At 38.5% G+C, this 19,262-nt stretch overlaps 2 protein-coding genes across 2 annotated transcripts; one reads left to right on the top strand and one right to left on the bottom strand.

Moving 5' to 3' along the window:
- LOC139952417 (uncharacterized) lies at window positions 1-3,748 on the top strand. The gene is made up of 3 exons (XM_071951540.1): window positions 1-247; window positions 1,780-1,940; window positions 2,604-3,748. The coding sequence occupies exons 1-3, from the start codon at window positions 118-120 to the stop codon at window positions 2,865-2,867; spliced, it is 555 nt and encodes a 184-aa protein (XP_071807641.1). The 5' UTR covers window positions 1-117; the 3' UTR covers window positions 2,868-3,748.
- Window positions 3,749-5,267: 1,519 nt separating this feature from the next.
- Window positions 5,268-19,075, bottom strand: LOC139952416 (protein-glucosylgalactosylhydroxylysine glucosidase-like). The gene is made up of 11 exons (XM_071951538.1): window positions 18,990-19,075; window positions 17,348-17,500; window positions 16,641-16,846; window positions 14,743-14,953; window positions 12,501-13,099; window positions 11,930-12,139; window positions 11,481-11,690; window positions 10,223-10,452; window positions 8,904-9,062; window positions 6,620-6,773; window positions 5,268-5,954 (listed from the first exon to the last, which is right to left on the bottom strand). Exons 2-11 carry the CDS (start codon window positions 17,479-17,481, stop codon window positions 5,884-5,886), a joined length of 2,184 nt encoding a protein of 727 aa, XP_071807639.1. The 5' UTR covers window positions 17,482-17,500; window positions 18,990-19,075; the 3' UTR covers window positions 5,268-5,883.
- Between the last annotated feature and the right edge of the window lie 187 nt (window positions 19,076-19,262).

Here is a 19,262-nt window from a genome sequence, read left to right as displayed (position 1 = left end):
ATTCAACTTGAAATTTATTGGGTGCATTAACAAAACATCTTACGTGCGATCGCCGGTTTTACATGTGCACTGATATTCTTCCGAGACATAGACCTGATCTTATACTGTAAGTTTACGATGAAGGGGCCTATCATGGTTGGTTTCGGTGCCGTGATTTTGACGATATGCACCCACTGTGTTGTTGCTTGTAGACGGTCGACACCGGTGGGTCCAGTAGCTCCGACGAGAGGCCAGGAGCAGCTTACCGGTAAGATTAATCAGGCCTAATTGAAAACAAAAATGTCACACATATACAAAATATCTTGTTAAAGGCAGTGGACACTAAACTCAAAATAATTATTAGCACAAAACCTTACTTGATAACGAGTAATGGGGAGAGGTTGATAGTATAAAACATTGTTAGAAACGGCTCCCTCTGAAGTGAGGTAGTTTTCTAGAAAGAAGTAATGTTTTTCATCGAATTTGATTTCGCGACCTCAGATTTAGAATTTGAGGTCTCGAATTCAAGCTATATCTCCAAACTTTGATGACCGGTTGTGCTCAAATTTGCACAAAAAAAAGTCATGTTATTTTTTTATTTTATGCATATGTTGAGATACAGCAAGTGAGAAAACTGGTCTTTGACAATAACCAAGTATCCAGTGCCTTTACAGATTAGATGTTTTAATAATTAGATCATGCAATCGTACATTTCTGTTGGGGCCTTTTGCTTTCGTTTGGGATGCTTGGCAAAAGTTTGTGTGCTTTTGTAAGCTCCATGTTATAAAGAGCATTTGTAAGATGAAAACAAATATATCAACGAGTCTGATAGAAATTCACTTAATACAAAAAATAGTTTTATCTTTAGGGAAAACTTACATTTTGTATACTTATTGTTCTCCCTCTGTAGACAATGGATGTGTAAATATGCAATTAGCAACTAATCAGTTTGTCCTTTTCTATCTATGGTTTAATGCCCCACCTCAGTTTGTTTCTGCACTAACCCAAATGTTAAACCAGTCGGAACTAAATACTTAACTTCATCAGTAACGTCTAAACTTTGCTAATCTTCTACATGCAGCTACCACAAATTGTCGAAATCTCCCGTTTCCCCTGACCAATCCACCCACTCAAACCCGTCCATGTCAATTTGGTATGACGCTATAAAGGCAGTTACAACAAACTCTAGAAATCAAGTGTTCGTAAAGGGGTTTCGGTTGGTGGAAAAAAGACAGAGATGTCATGATTTCTTTCTTCTCGTACTCAATAATGTTAAGATTGGGTGTAAACGCTCAGGGAACTCTTTGTATTAATACGGCTTGGACCAAGGGAAATGTTTCGGGGTTTTTTTCCTTCTTTTTTTCTTCTTTTTTTTTCTTCTTCTTTTTTTGTTCAAGTTAAATTTGTTTCCCGATCCTTTTCCCCAAGGGTTACAGTACACAAAAACATATTGCGTCTTCACTTTGAAGCTCGTCTTTATTTCTGACGAATAAAGACAGGACCAATCCAATGCATATCGTTGCATCAAATCTCAGTAAATTGTAAAAAGAAAATGTAGCCCATGTGGTTTTCCATTTGCGCACTATAGATTGTTCAATTGTGATGCAGACAAGCAGGTACACCCGGTTCGAATCCTACCCGTTCCAAAAGGGATATAACTTTTACTGCAACTGTAATGGATTGGGGTTCGTTATGGCTCTCCCCAAAAAGGTAAAGGGTTGAATATTCAGGAAGCGTCCATGCAGTTGAAAGTTAATGAATTTTATAAACAATTTTTCTTTTTTTCTGATTATTATTCAGATCCAATTGCTGACGTCTGGTTTGGAGAACTCCCTTTCTTGAACTACATGTGCGGCTGGCCGAATAAGACCACGCCAGGCATGCACGTGCCAGCTAACAATCAACAAATCATCAATCCATTTGACTTAGTTCCTGACAACATCAAACCATTTCATACCTTGGTAAATACAATTTTATGATAAATACAAAATATTGATGGTATGAGAGAAAAACCAAATGGTCCTCATTGGAATTTGAACTCCGGGGTCTTGGGTTCAGTTGCCACTTAGGACATTCGATTTTTGTTTATCTTATTGTTTATTTCACTTTTATTGTTATTAATGCACCATGCCAAGTTGTTATTGTGATTTATGTACATTGGAGTAACATAAAACATTATAACACATTCTCCCAGTTTTAACTACAAAATGTTTGCAAAAGTGGATTTGTCCATACTTCAAACAAATTTTGAAGTCACAAAACTCGTAACTAATACCTCGGATCAATCGAATGGTTGGACAACCCCTGTGAAATAATCGCTGTGAAACAGTCATGTGACGAAATTCGTACTGCATTCGCATTCACATGAAGAATGAACCGGACTTTATTTACAAAACCATTTTTCTTGAAATCGGTTTCAGGGGTCAATATTTCACAAAGATTTAGGACTAGTCCTACGATATTAAAAACGTATTGCTAGTTCTAAGTTCGGACGAATAACTCGTGCTTACTCGAGATAAGACTATTCTTAGTTCTTTGTGAATTTCAACCCAGAGATGCAACCAAATGTATTTATATATTTCATAATTATTATAAAAATGTTTCGTTATATCTGTCTTGTGAAGGTTTATTTCAGAGGGGATGTGTTCGAGTGGGGAGCAGGGTTGATGCGATCATATGAGAACGGCACCCTGGGACGTGATCCTCACGGCTGCCCCATCAAATGGACCTTACCCGGTCAGAGTAACTGCACCACTACGGAGATCAAGCAGGTTGCATCCACTTATCTGACACGTTTCGGTCGGTACGACCTGCTACTAAATAACTGTCATAACTTCTCCCGGAGACTGATTGAGAAACTACTACGAGGAGAGTGTAGCCCATTTTAAAGCCGTTTAATGAGGGGAAGGAGCAATAACAGCGAGGTTTACGTGATCGTCAAAAAGTTTAGATGTTTCTGGGTGACGTACATGTAGCCACGTTGGGCTTACCAGGGAGGTTTAGCTGCACGTTCAGCGTGAACGTGAACATGAATGTCAGAACTTGTGTCGTTAAAATCTCACGTTTTTAGCATTACCATTTTTCACGTCAGGTACGTGCGCGCTGACGTCTTACGTGAGCATGCAATAAGCCCAAAGTGGCGACGTCGACTAGAAACAACACACTTTTTTGACGTTCATGTTCACGTATTTGCTCGCGTGACGTGCAGCTAAACCTCGATAGCGAGGTTTAGCTGCATGTATGACGTCGGCGCGCACGTATGTACCCGACGAGAAAAATGACAAATCACGCATGCTAAAAACGTGAGAGTTTTAACAGCGACATAATTTTTGACGTTCGCGTTCACGTGGAACGTGCAGCTAAACCTCCCTTTCTGTAGTTTGTATTAATTACTAATTAAGTCTCCAGAGTGCAATGACCCGGGAGCCAATTCATTGATGTCCTAGAATGGACCATTTCACATAAAATGTACAGGGGTTTTTCACAAGATAATATGTAGTCGGGCAATCCGTCACTACATAAATGTAAAAATTGTTGGGACAAGAACACATTATTTAAATAAATTGGACTGTATGGTAGTAATTCGGCCTCTTGCTCCCTTGCGATAAAGACGTGTTGTTTTCTGCGCCCCTAAAAAGTTAAGATAATATTAAGGTAATAATAACATCAACTTCCGGGTAACTAATGAACCCAAATGTTTAAAGACAATGTCTGGGAATTTCAAACAATTCAATTCAAACTGATATTTATAATCAGTTGGATGTACACAATTGTTGGGAAATGCACAGAAAATACTGATAAGTTTTGTAATAAAACGTTTCATGCGTTCAGAATTTGATATTTTGTTTTATATTTTTAAATTGTGTGATATGTTCGTGACATGCTGGTTAAAACCAGCATCAAAATATCTAAAAACTCATAAAAAAAAGCATGTTCTGCGACAATCGGGCCGTGCAGCATTAATACTACTCTTATACAGACATCACTTCATACAAGGAAATTAATTATGAGGCAGCCGCACTTTATTACTAAATTGGTGCTTACCGCACAACACATTGCTGAAGACAATAAGAGCATCTGATGGAAACGTCAGGCTCTTTACAAGAAAAAGTCATTACATGGTGTTAGCCTAAGAAAAATATATGCTTTGAGCAAACCAACAAATAAAAATACAGCAATTAATATTCATTTTTAACAATATTGCAAATAAAAGCCATACTTTTAACTAGGGAATCACAGTGAATCTGTAGGATTACCCAGTTTTTTTACTGCCTGGCAATGAACGGGGTTGGATGACGTGCCACTTTATATGGATGAGTCAAAGGTGAGGCCAGTCACCAAAACAAGGCCAATATAAGTGGTCGTACATTGTATTACAGAAACATTAACATGCGCTGTGAATGCCTTTTTAATAATTTGGGAGGCTAATCATCCTTACTCGTACCTATAAGCTGAATTGCGAAGGTTGCGGCTACAACGTGTTCGAGAAGCTGGCATGCAAGGACACCTTTGGCAGGAAAACGGGACAGTCTGGAAAACCCTCGTGGCACAGCAGAGAACCAACGCACAACTCAACACACATGGCCCTGGCCAGGTATCGAACCAGGGTCACCTTGGTGAGAGGCGAGGGCTTTGCACACATGCCAACCATGGAGCTTAGAACAAAGGCTCATAAAAGTTATTACAGATGTGACAGACGGACATAAGGCACGCTCAATGAAGCTGATCATAATAATACAAATATACAAACTTTGCTTTCAGCAACAATATCCCTTTAAAGTACAGTAAATTGGAGGACGTTCATGGTCAATAAATTGCAAAAATTGTTCCGTTTTACTTTGTACCCCACTGGATATGGGTATAACAAAACAAGTTCTGTTTACAACAAAAAATACAAAAAAGCCTTAAAATACATAAAATTAAATCACTAGTTAATTGACAAATAAATATATTTTAAGAACTTTCTTCAACAGTTCAATTAGGGTATATTTGTTTCTTTGGTTAAAGGATTTAGGTACTTTTTCAAAATGTCCATAGACAGGATAGATTTACATTAAACTTACAGGGTTTGAAGATAATGATAGTGGAAAGCTTCCCTTCAAATATTACTTACTGAGATGCTGTAGTTTTTGAGAAATGAGTAAAAAAATGTCATGAAAATTGTAAATTATTAAAATAATTTTCGTCTCATGAGACGAAAATTATTTTCATGACATTGTTTTACCCATTTCCCAAAAACTACAGCATCTCAGCACGCAATATTTTCAGGGAAGCTTTCTACTAGCATTATCTTCAAACTGTGTAAGTTTAGTGTAAATCTGTGGACATTGTGGTTTTTGTCCTACAAAAGTTAAATAGACCCTTTAACTAAAACATCAATAGTTTACTTCAAACTTCAAATACTTTGTATTTTTTTTACGCACAGATCCAACTCAAAAAATAGGTGGAACACGTTTCACGTGCCATCCTTTTTTTCTCCATGCAATCTACAAAACTTAATACAGGAATCCTATATGTAGGAGTTCTATATTGATGATGCACACACATTTATCCAATCGATATGTTCTATTTCAAAGTTTTTTTCTTCATCTTTTATTTCGCTCACGAATTAAGTTTTCCAAAAAGTGCACGATGAGTATTAGAGGCAGTGGACACTATTGGTAGATACTTAAAATAATTATTAGCACAAAATTACTTCTTTCTCAAAAGCTACGTCAATTCAGAGGGAGCTGTTTCTCACAATGTTTCATACTATTAACCTCTCCCCATTACTCGTAATCAAGAAATGTTTTATGCCAATACATATTTTGAGTAATGACCAATAGTGTCCACTGCCTTTAACGATTAAAAAACAAGAGGACTACAAAGATTAAATTCAATGGACGTACCTCTAGGAACCCAGACCTACGGCCTTTGATATTTCAGAACATTTTCAATTTTTACCCAACCAGATCTTGGCAAAATCACAGTTTTATCTGAAGAAAAAAAAATAGAAATAGTAGAAAGGAATCAGTAAAGTTATATTCTTCAAAAATTAAATTGCAAACAAACTGCTTGTTTTATCAGTATTTCAACAGATAAGTGTCAAAATGGGAGGTCATAATCATAGATCATTATGGAAAAGCTCTGTTTAGGACAGGGGCTAAAACAAAACAACAAAACATCCTTTTTGTCTGGCAACTCAAACCTCATTGACTACAACAGTCTAAACAAAGAATGGTAATGAGCCGTTTGTTCAGAATGTGCTGGACTGTACCATTGTTAATTTTGATTTTTCTTTCATAGCATCTGACATAAGCTGCAGATTATTATGTGTTACCAGTTGGTCATTATATTATCCTTTTAAGTATGTAAAAGTATGCAAATGGTATGTTAATTTACTTCTCTTTACCTATGCAAATAAGGTCTGATTTGGATGAATAGGCTAGTGGTTATCGTCATGTGTGAACAGTAAGGTCAGTTTAAATGACCTATGCAAATAAGGTCTGCTTGGGTGGTTAGCTGCTCTTTCCCAAACCGATGAGTACCTACCCGAGTTTGATATTGGCAAACGCCAGTCTGCTTTTACATGTATTTGGTGATTCATGAAATGTGCCTGTAAAATGTCCATTGACCAAATACTAGTTCAGTTTGTACTTACCTTTTACAAGAGAATAAGTAGCACCAGATTGTGCTACCAAACGTAGCTTGATAGCTCCATCTTCAAGATCTTGTTGATTCGTTAACGTTACTGACACAGTTTTAACATCAGCGACAAAATCAATCTCCGAACCCAAGTAGTTTAATCCAGTGATCTTTAAAAGGACAAACAATAAGGAAGATTTTTACACCACAAAGATCAGAGGGCATTCATGAGAAAGACCAATCCAAAACGATCTGCCCCATTCCGTTTTGACCAATCACAACCCATTGTGCAACCAAAAGTCAGACAAAATAAGGTCTGACATGCGTGCGTGTATGTTTGGTGCGCTCGACAGTGCAGAATGGCAATGGAGAGCTCACATGTTCTTGCTCACATATGCGCCGTGGGCCGAGCCTAATGGATTGGTCTATTAGCTTGGTCCAAACATTTTAGTTGCTATGACAATGTTTGAGCAGCTGTGTTGCCTCATCTCTATTGTGGTGCAAAATAAAAGGATGGACGTCTTTTAACTCCAATAAAATGCCTTTAGTTTTTGGAACCGTTGAATTGTTTTAATCTATAAAAACATAGATAAAAATAATAATAACAAGTTCTTATACAGCGCATTTCACAATAAACTGTATCAATGCGCTTTACATTAGTCCCCTGGTCATTGGGCCAATAAACATCCCTTAAATCTTTCTCAGTTCCCTATAGGGAGTATACAGCCCCAAGCTGCCGTGGCGCTCCAAAGGCTTTTTCATTCACAATATCAACCTCTACCCTCGCAGGTACCCATTTATACCCCTGGGTGAAGAGAAGAAATTATAGTAAAGTATCTTGCTCAAGGACACAAGTGTCATGACCGGGGTTCGAACCCACTCGGCCGTGACACTCCACGATATATACAATAAAACTAACCTGTGATAATTTTACTTCAAAAGGTAGTTGTAATGTTGAGATACTGACGAAAACCTGAAGCACTTTTTTCCAGCCAAGAAGAATATTTCTTAATTGGAAGACACAAGCTAAAAGACCTCCCAGTCAGTAACACTTCTCAGATTCAAGTTTTTGGGGATAAAAACTTATATCTTTTCCCAAACCTCATTACTTCAAAGTGAAATGATTCTCAATTTCCTTTACTACAAAAAGCTGCTGTACTTTTTTATTGCCGTTGATACTGATTACCAAACGTATACCTTCCCTTTAAAGCCATTGGACCCTTTGGGTAAACAGTATTGTCCAAGGCCCACACTTCGTGTATCACAACTTCTATATCAAATAACAAACCTGTGAAAATTTGGGCTTCATCGGTCATCAGAGTCGGGAGAAAATAACGGGAAAACCCACCCTTGTATCTGGGCGTTTCGCCGTGTCATGACAAGTGTTTAAAATAAATCCGTAATTCTCGTTAACGAGAATTGATATTGTTTTACTGTTTTTTCAAAAAGTAAAGCATTTCATGGAATAATATTTCAAAAGAAGTATTTCACCACTACCTTCTGTAAACCCTGTAAGTTATTTGTAAATCTGTGATTTTTTTTTTTTTTTTTTCTTCTGTACCAAAAGGGTCCAATGGCTTTAAACCATTTGCATGAACAAGTTCTACCCTTTCAGGTACACAGTTACTCCTTGGGAATGAGCAGCGTATAAGTCAAATAAGAAGAAACTATAACTGAAATAGGAAACTTGCCGGTACAACCATGTGTAAATCTCTTTCGAGTGAGTGTTGGTCTCAACGTTACAAAGAGTATACTCAGCTTGTCTTCAAATGTTTTGCTAGAAAACACAATTTTTACTATGACCAGGACTCAAACCCACACTCCAATGACTCGGCTTCCACAACTTGAGTCTGGTGTATTAGACCACTTGGCAGAGTTCAAAATTAGCGGTCGCCCGGTCGCCAAATGCGAGTGAAAATAGCGGCGGGCGAGTGAAAACCCTTTCTCACTAGCCCGCCGGGCGAGTCAAATAATTATTACTTTTCACATATAAATGAGGGTTCAGTGACAAAATCCCGCAGAAAACTTTTACTAAAGCTTTTAAACTAGTAAGTTTGACAATTCTAGATACTTGCTAGATTTAATTTTGCCGTGATTGGGACCGGAATTGCTGTCGTTCGTTTCAGAAAACACGTACAATCAATTGAAAACACGATGCACAAACCACATGGTGCCGCCCGAGTATCCTTACAGTACATGTAAGGTTTCGAATTGTGGTTGACTCGCTCAGCGGGCAATTGAAAAAAAAAGTTAAGGGAAACCCCTGCTTGGCCACAATAAAAATTAACGGAAACACTCACGTTAAATGTATTTGTGCCATTTGGGAGATTGAAGTCAAACAGTAAGTATTCTTGATGAATCCTGAAGCCAGCGTACCCAAACAGGACTGACTGGAGGAAGCCACCCATACCGGTGATGAAGTTAATAGCCCCTCCACCTGATGGGAACTCAGTCCAAACCTGTCCGTCCGTTAAAGAAAGAGGTCATATTAATACATCATTTTGTCTTCAACAACTCATACCTGTTATCTGAATTTAATTCTTTTTCCAAACATTGGATCCTAATCCTTTAATCGGATCAAGAGCAGACCAGGGACCAATTTCATAGAGCTGCACAAACAAAATTTGCTTAAGCACAAAAATAGCTTGCTTATTTTCACATGTTACTGGCCAAAATGTCATGCCATAATTGCTTGTGACTGGTATTTAGCCGTTTTTTACAACAGCATAACAATTGAGTGGAGTCTTGGCCGATAATCTGATTTTACTCAGCAAGGATTTTTTAGCTGAAACAAATTTTGTGCTTAAGCAGCTCAATGAAAATTATCATAATAATAATAATAATAATAATAATTTGGGGGTCTAATCATCCTTTCTCACAGCTAAGAGCTGAATTGCGAAGGACGCGGCTACAACGCTTTCAAGAAGCAGGCATGCAAGGGCGCCTTTGGCTGCCAGCCACATCAACCCATTATGACCACAGAGCACAGCCAAGATCGAAAGTGTTTGATTTTTCCTGAGGGAGGAAAACCGTATGTTCTGGAAAACCCTCGTGGCACAGCAGAGAACCAACACACAACTCAACTCAAATATGGCCCAGCCGGGAATCAAACCGGGGTCACCTTGGTGAGAGGCGAGCGCTTTACGCACAAGCCAACCGTGCCACCCAAAATTGGGCCCTGTAGTGCTGCTGACTGCCCAAACAGATATCTCATCCATTAAGTTTCATGACCCAACAGGGTCAAGGTATGCTCACTCACTGAAAAGGACTTAGTTTCCGAGATTTGGTGGCAAAGATAGGCGAGATTTGATGCTTCGAGGTTTTCAATTCATAAAAGATTTTCCATTTGCTTTTTTTCTTCAAGTTTTTAGAGTCCATCTTCTTGAAACAAAGTCTAACCACTATATTATGGTCTAACCAAGCCATTTAGTCAGTTATGGTTTGGTTGGAACAGCTACAGCACTATGGTTCAAAAAAACATGAAAAAATGCTTAACAAATGACCAGAGTTTACAAACAAGTTTCTGGATCAAGGTCGCCAAAGTACATTCACTCCTGTGCGTTTGAGGCATCAAACGCAATTTCCGTAAGAATCCACTGTACAACATACATGAACTTACATGAAATGGTTGCTGGGTATTCTTTTGACTGCGTTGAAACATCTCGTCTCTTTCTTGAAATGACCCCACATCACCGTAGCCAACGGAAAACATTGCCCAGGACATGGCAGGACCATCCGAGTCTGTTACTGGTTTATAAATCTGGAGGTCTGAGTAGCGGACATCTCTCTCCATCTTCTGATTCAGAGGGAACCCAAGGAGGATGGCATCAGCTTGCTTTATTGACGTGCCTTTCAAGAGAAACAAAGACAGTTATAGTAATAACAAAAATAACATTAAAACTGCGTTCTATGGATGAGCACGAATCTCAGAGCACTGAACTAGTATTGGTAATTACTCAAAATAATTGTTGCCCTAAAAACTTACTTGGTTTTGAGCAATTGAAAGTATCCACTATTGTGAGTATTGGCTCACTCTGAAGTAACATAGTTTTTCTCACTCAAATATTAACAAGCTGCAAGCACAATTTGTGCGACAGTGTTTTTTTTGCATTCTTTATTCTCAATGTTTACATGTTACAGAAACAGAGCAAGGCTCGGACTCATCCTAGGTCCTAAGATTGATCATTAGTTGGGAAGAGTTTGGTGAAATCAATGGCAGAACACTCATAGTAAGGATCAAGCGTTCACCCGGTGGTCCTCGGTTGACTGGCAGCATATTGCGCCATAGCCCCTTGTAAACCATTACATTGGTGTGGGTTCGCATCCCCAGCCGTGACACATGTGTTCTTAAGCAAGACACTTAACCATTGCTACGTCCTTCGGATGGGACGTAAAGCCGTTGGTCCCATGTGTTGTGTAATGTATGTATAGAACCCAGTGCACTTCTCGAAAACAGAAAGGGTTTGCCATGGCTGTGGCTGCTGTATGCACCATAGCACCTTGTAAACCCTTATATAAGGTGCTATAGTCTTTAAACATCCTCTACAACTCCACTTGCAGGAAAATACTGAACGCCTTGAGCGTCAATTAGTGACGGATATGCGTGCAATAATAAAAAATAAGAACCCACTATATCATTATTATAGTATTAGTTCAAGCTTCTACATTATATGGATGAGCAGTTATTCTGCCCAGGATAGTCAGCAGCACTACAAATATGTCCTTGATCCAAATTTAAGATTAGGGTCCACTGTTTGGAAAAGAAATTACTTGGAGATAACAGGTGTGAGTTGGTAAAGACAAAAAGGATGTATTATTTTGGCCCCTTTCTTTAATGGAGCTCTTCCGTAACAATGCAAACATATCCATTCACTTACCAATCGTATAGCCCTCAAATTCTGGATGGTATTTGTGAGCATCACTGTAAAGAATAACGAGTTTATCTGCAATCTTGGACCATGTTGATGGAACGCTAACATTGATCAACTTTCCTGCATACTCCGGTAATCGAAGACTGAGTTGAGCTACAGTGTTGGTGTACACTGAATTAGTGACATTGGAATGGTACTCATCTGGTGGCATTACACCTGCAATTGACACAAAAACAGTTTATTTTTTGGGCTCCATAATCTGTCTAAGAAAGAATGTTTTGAGGGCCTACAAAATATTATTGATGCCTCGGCATTTTTAATTTTAACATTCGAGAGAACCGGTATCGAGTTGTTTTTTCTTCAGAGGATGAACTGCTAGTTTGAGATGCTGGCATAGTGCACTGTTTTCTCCAATTTAGTGGAGTGCACGAAACAACACTGGAGATCGGACTTACCATGGATGTCATACAGTCCTGTGGCACTGTTGAACACCACACGACTTTCCCAATATTTGGCCAAATCTGCTATCATCTCATAACCACGACTGTTTCTCAAAAAGTCCACGTCAGCCGTGACACTAAGATACTGCTCGGCGGCATATGCTATATCACCATTGATGTGATTCTCTTGTAAACTGTAGATATCTGCTGGGCAAACTTCCGAACCTGTGGTTTAAAAGTAATAAAAAGTTACATACAGAGTCATTCTTTCAATTCACTTTCTAACAAATAAATGTTAGAATTAATCATGTCTACACTTTGTGTTACAAAGACTCTTAATGAGCAACAGATAAATGTTCAGCAGATCTTGTATTCAACACAGGTACGTAGTCGACGAAAAGATCAATTTTACTTAAGTTTGTCACAACTAAGAGTGGACTAATATTTTGGGACATTAGGCCTATACGACTTGTGACTTGAATTGAGCAAAGATGACTTGGTTACAAACTGTTGAGATAACTGCTACATCAGTAGTACATTGTATTTCAAACTGTTAATCATAAATTGGATCTAAATAAAAGTGTACCTGAAAATGCCATCTCCCATGGAAACTGAGCTCCTTTCCATCCTCTGGACTTGGCTAGACTCTTGGCAGCATCCAGCTGATATGATCGAGACTCAAGCATTACCCTTGCAAGCAATGGATGAAACATCAATATAGGAGGATACATCCAAGTCTCTTGGTCCCAGAAGACGTGTCCAAAATAATCTAAACCCGAGCCGCCATGGGCTAATCCCCCTGGGCTTAATCCGTAGAAATGAAAGGGGAACTCCTGATCGTAGTAGTTGAGGGAAGGGAGTGAACTGAGGATGTAGTACATACTCCCATAGATTTCTTTGGCTAGATTCAAATCATCAACTTCAATGCGTCCATGGTTCCATTTCTCTTCCCATGCCTTTACATGGTCAGTATGCAACACTCCTGTTGTAGCCAGCTGTACACCGTGGGCATACAGTTTTGAGGCTGATTTTTGATTGAGTCCAATTGCTGTGATGAAAGTCCAAAGTTTGTATTTGTCATCAGCTGGTAAAGACAAATGGTTTGGAATGGCTGTCCAGTTGACAGCGATTGATACAGTAGAACTTTCACTTGTTTCTGATTCGACAGTTTCGCCAATCATCATTCTGTCAAGACCAAAACAATTGGGGAATTCATCAAAGTACGGTAAAAACGTTTACAGTATAAAAGCATAATATTAAACTTAATTATTGAGTTTTATATAGTGTATGACATGTAGATGTACCAATAAGCTGCTCAAGAAACACTTTTTTAAGACTTATGAGTTATGAGACTGATTTATGTAGTATCAGTACCTTTATATATACTAACCAGCACCTTGAGTGCCTTGTTGGTAGAAACGTGCGCTATATAAGATTACAATATTAATATTATAAGGGTTTACAAGCGCTGCAGCGCACTCAGCTGCCACTATACCAGAAACACGGCGTGAACTCCTTCTGTTAGTGATTAGCGTTCCAAACATAAACCAAAGTTGACCGTAAAGACGGCATTAATCAGGAACCACTGTACCTATGGTTTTACAAAGCAGAGCCTAAAGCCTGATTTATACTTCCCGCAAATGCTTATTGCGATGCGAATTTCATTGCGTCACAAAGGGAAATTGAGTGCGTACCAGTTGTTGGGTCACCAAAATTCGCTTCGCATTCGCATTCGCAGGAAGTTTGAACCAGGCTTTATGGGTCTTTGCTGCATGGTCGATCATTTAACCAAATATTAGCGGCTGCAGCTATCTTACAGCTGGATCGTTGCATCATGTGTTGTAGTATGAGACACCCTTAGCAACAGTCAGAGCCCCAGCCGTAGCCTCCAATCTGGATAAAGCCTAAGCATCTTAAAGACACTGGACACTATTGGTAATTGTCAAAGACCAGTCTTCTCATTTGGTGTATCTCAACTTGTGCATAAAATAACAAACCTGTGAAAATTTGAGCTGAATATTGGTCATAGAAGTTGCAAGATAATAATGAAAGAAAAAACACCCTTGTCACACGAAGTTGTGTGCTTTCAGACCTGTCAGATGCTTGACTTTGAGACCTCAAAATCTTATTCAAAGGTCTTGAAATCAGATTCGTGAAAAATTACTTCTTTCTTGAAAACTACGTCACTTCAGAGGGAGCCGTTTCTCACAATGTCTCATACTATCAACATCTCCCCATTACTTGTTACCAAGTTTTATGCTAATAATTATTTTGAGTAATTACCAACATTGTCCACTGCCTTTAACAGCAATTACCCCAGCAATGAAATATCCCAAGAAGACAATCAGAGACTGATCGACACATCAAGTTGAAACCAACGTTCTTTTCAGAACCACCCAAACTCATTTAGAGGTTATTATTATGGTGTTATTGCAAACCTTTTATACTATAAAGCCATGAAATACTTGACTAGTAGAGACGATGTGACCTGTGACATGACATGTCTAAAAAATAGCCACAGAGCCTGGACTTGCTGCAGGCAGGATTTGTACACAGCTCAAAGGAAGATAACATAAAATCTTATATTTTATGGAGATTGCACTGTCTAATTCTTATCAACGTTTTATGATAAAAGGGGCACATCTCAAAACTTGTCCAGCTTTTACTTTCATAACTCTTGGTTTTATGTGGAAATTCTGACACAAAATGTCAACTTTCCCGTGGGACCAGTGTTGTATCTTGCCTGCCAGAATACTCTAAGATTGTACAAGGTCACACTTATTGTAAACAAAGTTCACATGGTCTATAGATACTTGAGATGAACTTACCTTGTGTTGTCATAACTAACCACCTCTCCAAACTCCACATCTCCGCTTCCATTTCTAGTGTTGTTAGTTAACATGAAAGTAATGGGTCCTGATACCTGCCCAGTTCTCTGAATGGCTATTTCATTGATAAGTATGTATGGAAATGTCTGATGAGCATAAAGACGCTGCTCAACCAATGCTACTCCAGTATCAATCCGGTGATAGAATGTTCCTGTGAGCCAAATAAAAAACAAAACGGGACAAATAAGGATAATTTGTTTTACTTTTTTTTTTTTAAACTGGTTTAGTTTTTTGTTCGGCTTGTAGGCCAGCTGGTCTCTGTTTTTTTAAATAATTTCCATTCACAATTCTACTTTAATTAGGAACTGTTTAAAAATCTGGGCCAATTTCATGGCTCTGCTTTTCCTAAGCAACTAATTGGCTCAATTGCGGAAGCAGGGAATTCTTTGCTTACGTCAAGTGTAAATTATGGGTTAGCAGTGAATTTTGGCTTGTGCACTCGGTACTCCGTATTACTAGGCAATCTAACACTAACACAGCTAGTGCAGAAATTTGGCGCTTACAAGGTGCTGTGGTGCAATATGCAGCCATTCAAACCAGGATCTCCTGTGACGAATCCCTTCTCTTTTCGATAAGTGTACTGGGTTCTTTTACATGGGAGTGTCGTGGCCGAGCGGTTAAGAGCACCGAATTCAAACTCTGGTGTTTCTGATCAGCAGAGTGTGGGTTCGAATCCCCAGCCGAGACACTTGTGTCCTTAAGCAAGACACATAACCATTGCTTCGTCCTTCGGATGGGAAGTAAAGCCGTTGGTCCCATGTGTTGTGTAAACGCATGTAAAAGAACCCAGTACACTTATCAAAAAGAGAAGGGGTTCACCCCGGTGTTCCTGGCCGGATTGGCAGCATATTGCGCCACAGCACCTTGCAAACCATTACATGGTGCTTAAGGATTGGGTCTTATATCTCAAAATTCGCCCCACTCCTTGCAGTAATAATACCTGGCACTTTGTATCCTTTGGCAAAAGGCGCGTTATAAATACGGTTATTATTATTATTATTATTATTAATATTATTATTATTATTATCACACAACACATGGAACCAACACCTGACCGACAATTGGTCTTGCAATAAGGACACATGTGGCACGACTAGCACTCGAACTTACACTCTGCTGAAGAGAAACACATAAGACAGTAAGAGCCAGGTCTGGTGCTCCTATCTGGTCAATTAATACGTTCTCTTAATATTTTCAGGGATTTTTTTATAATATAAAACACAATGTCCACAGAGTGTCATTAAACTTACATAGTTTGATGATAATGAAGTAGAAAGCTTCCCTTAAAATACTGAGAGATGTAGTCCTATAAAAATTAGAAACAATGTCACGAACAATATGCTAAAACAATTTTCATCTCACTGAAATTAAAAATTATTTTTGTGACTTGATTTACTCATTTCTCAAAAACCACAGCACCTCAGTAAGTAATATTTTTAAGGAAGCTTTTCTACCATCTTTTACTTCAAACCATGTAAGCTTTATGTAAACATGTGGACTTGTGTTTTGTGTTCTACAAAAAGTACCCTGCTGTCTATTTCACCAAACTCTTCCTAACTTCAGATTTATCTTAGAAATTGGGTTGAGTTTATTTCCGTATCTAAAGACGTTATGTGTAATATTCGGGAATAACTGGAGAGTATTCGAGACAAGATGTCTGCCTTGATGAGCATGTTTACATGTGCTTTAATATGAATACTTGAGGGCGCTAAAACAATAGTGCGGAGGCATTATCCTACAGTTAGGACGTATTGATTTGAACCCATCCTAAGTTAGGATTAATCCTAGCGTTTCGTGAAATTGGCTGTAGAGCGCAGACCCTTTAAAGCTTTACGTACCATTTGTAACACTCAAAGAGTAAGATTGCTTCTTGATAGCAGTTTTTGAGCTGACTGTGATAGCTGCTGTGGATGGAATCCTTGCTCGATGACTGTTACCGCCACGACCGTTGTAAATGCCATTCACATAGATGGTGTCGCTATAGACAACTGTTGCTAGGTAACCATTGCCAACTGTTGGTAAACAACATTGCTGCGATGGCAGGCTGAAGAATAAAAAAACAGTCAGCAAAGTTAAAAAGGACTTGAAGCACAAACATCAACAATGTGTGTACTTTCTTATTTAAAGACACTGGACACTATTGGTACGTAATTGTCAAAGACCAGTCTTCTCAGTTGCTGTATCTCAACATGTCGTAAAATAACAAACCTGTGAAAATTTGAACTCAAGTGGTCGTCAAAATAATGGAAGACAAAACACGCTTGTCACATGAAGCTGTGTGCTTTCATTCAGACGCTTTGATTTTGGGACCTAAAAATCTAATTCCGAGGTCTCAAAATCAAATTCAATTAATTAGTGGAAAATTACTTCTTTCTCAAAAACTACATTACTTCAGAGGGAGCAGTTTCTCACAATGTTTAGTACTATCAACAGCTCTCCATTGCTTGCTACCAAGTAAGTTTTTATGCTGACAATTATTGTAAGTTATTACCAATAGTGTCCAGTGTCTTTTAAGTACAATCTGGCAGCGGTAATTGTAACTTACCTAGAGGACTCGAATACGTCTGGTCGTTTGGAAATGTCTGCGTATTTGTCATTACATGGGCATCCAGCATCGGAGAAAACCAAATGGCATACACAGAGAATGACCAAGAGTGTATACAGGTTTGACACCATCATGTTGTCCAATCATGAGAGCCTGTAGGGAAGAATTAAAAAAACAGCTACAACAACCAGAGTAAAAATGTTAAACTTATTTTGGATTCAACTTATTTTAAAGCCATTATACACTTTCGGTAAACAGTATTATCCAAGTCCCACACTTCGTGTATCACAACTTATACATAAATAGCAAACCTGTGAAAAGTTAGAGTCAATCGGTCATCGGAGTCGGGAGAAAATAACGGGAAAACCCACTCTTGTTTCCGTGTGTTTCGCCGTGTCATGACATGTGTTTCAAATAAATCCGTTATTCTCGCTACCAAGAATTGATATTGTTTTAACGTTTTCTCAAAAAGTAAAGCATTTCATGGAACAACATTTCAAGAGAAGTCTTTTACCATTACCTTATGTAAACCCTGTAAACTATTTGTAAATCTGTGAACTTTTTTTTTGTTTCTGTACCGAAAGTGTATAATGGCTTTAAAGTCCACTTATAGAAAGGCATATTTGTATACGACCTTTGGCCCCCCCAACATCTGACTGTTATCTATTTGGATCAAAATACCTTTGAAATCAAACAATTACTCTTTTATCTTTTGTTAGTAGTTTTACAGGTCTGCACCTGCAAGTCTGTCAACTTCAAACACGCCCGAAGCAGACAATTAATGAGGCATATTATGGTATGAATGATAAAGAAAACAAAGATAAAGAACTGATTGTTTTCATTGCAGATTGGTATAATATGTGTAAAAATAAAAAGACAAGCTTTCAACTCAAAGGAACACGTTGCATTGGATCGGTCGAGTTGGTCTATAAAAAGCGTTTGTAACCGTTTGTTATAAAATTCATATGGTTGGAAAGATGTTTTAAAAGAAGAATACAATGATCCACACACATTTGTCTTGAAATTGCGTGGTTTTCCTTTTACTTTGCGAACTAACACGGTCGGCCATTTATGGGAGTCAAAAATTTAACTCCCATAAATGGCCGACCGGGTTAGTCGACGAGGTAAAAAGAAAACCGTGTAATTTCGAGGCATGTTTGTGTGGATCATCAGTGTATTCTACTTTTACAACATCTTTCTACCAATATGCATTTTATAACAAACGGTTACAAACGCTTTTAAAAGACTAACTCGACCGATCCAAGGCAACGTGTTCCTTTAAAGCTAACTGGTCATAAAATTGTCACGGGAATGTGGCACCCATTCATTATGTCAAGTGCTTATTGACATTTTAAAACAAGCACCCAGCCAAATTATTTACCATAAAAATCCCAAAGCCTTCAATATAATGGCCGAGGTGTAGGCCCTAGAAATCAAGAATCCCCCGTGAGCCTAGTTTGAAGCTGAAGTAACAACACTGTAGTGACCGATGGTTAGTTTACAACAAGCTACAAAAAATGAGAATCCAGAAGAATTTGGGCCACAACAATCGGTTTTTGTAAAGTCCTCACCTCCAGTAGATGCAGATATTAATATCTGCATCTACTGGTGAAGTGAGGACTTGCCTCCACAGAGTACTTACCTCAAGCTTTGGACTGCATCTGGATCTAAACATGAACTAAACAACAACGTCCATCCTTTACATCATCAATGGCTGGATCGCTTTATACCCGCCGCTGGATCACATTGTGTGGGTGAATGCAAAACAACATTGAACAGCGCCATCTAGCGCTTGGGTTGTAGTAGGAGGGTTAACCATGGTCAAGTAGTTATTATAATAGGCTCCTGCAGGACTTGCAATCACAATCCCCCAGCTAACCGCTGATTTCACAATGACTAGAAAAAATATTGTCGT

Source organism: Asterias amurensis, chromosome 20 (genome assembly GCF_032118995.1).
Source record: "Asterias amurensis chromosome 20, ASM3211899v1".
Taxonomy (NCBI): Eukaryota; Metazoa; Echinodermata; class Asteroidea; order Forcipulatida; family Asteriidae; genus Asterias; species Asterias amurensis.
This window is presented reverse-complemented; position numbering and strand designations above follow the sequence as displayed.

Excerpts from the sequence above, each read along its gene's own strand:
- LOC139952416 (XM_071951538.1), bottom strand. The coding sequence starts at position 17,481 with ATGATGGTGTCAAACCTGTATACACTCTTGGTCATTCTCTGTGTATGC. Across the intron at positions 14,954-16,640 it reads CTCTTTGAGTGTTACAAATG|GAACATTCTATCACCGGATT; the intron begins GTACGTAAAGCT and ends TTTGGCTCACAG. Across the intron at positions 5,955-6,619 it reads TACTTATTCTCTTGTAAAAG|ATAAAACTGTGATTTTGCCA; the intron begins GTAAGTACAAAC and ends TTTTTTCTTCAG.
- LOC139952417 (XM_071951540.1), top strand. The coding sequence starts at position 118 with ATGAAGGGGCCTATCATGGTTGGTTTCGGTGCCGTGATTTTGACGATA. Across the intron at positions 248-1,779 it reads AGGCCAGGAGCAGCTTACCG|ATCCAATTGCTGACGTCTGG; the intron begins GTAAGATTAATC and ends ATTATTATTCAG. Across the intron at positions 1,941-2,603 it reads TCAAACCATTTCATACCTTG|GTTTATTTCAGAGGGGATGT; the intron begins GTAAATACAATT and ends TGTCTTGTGAAG.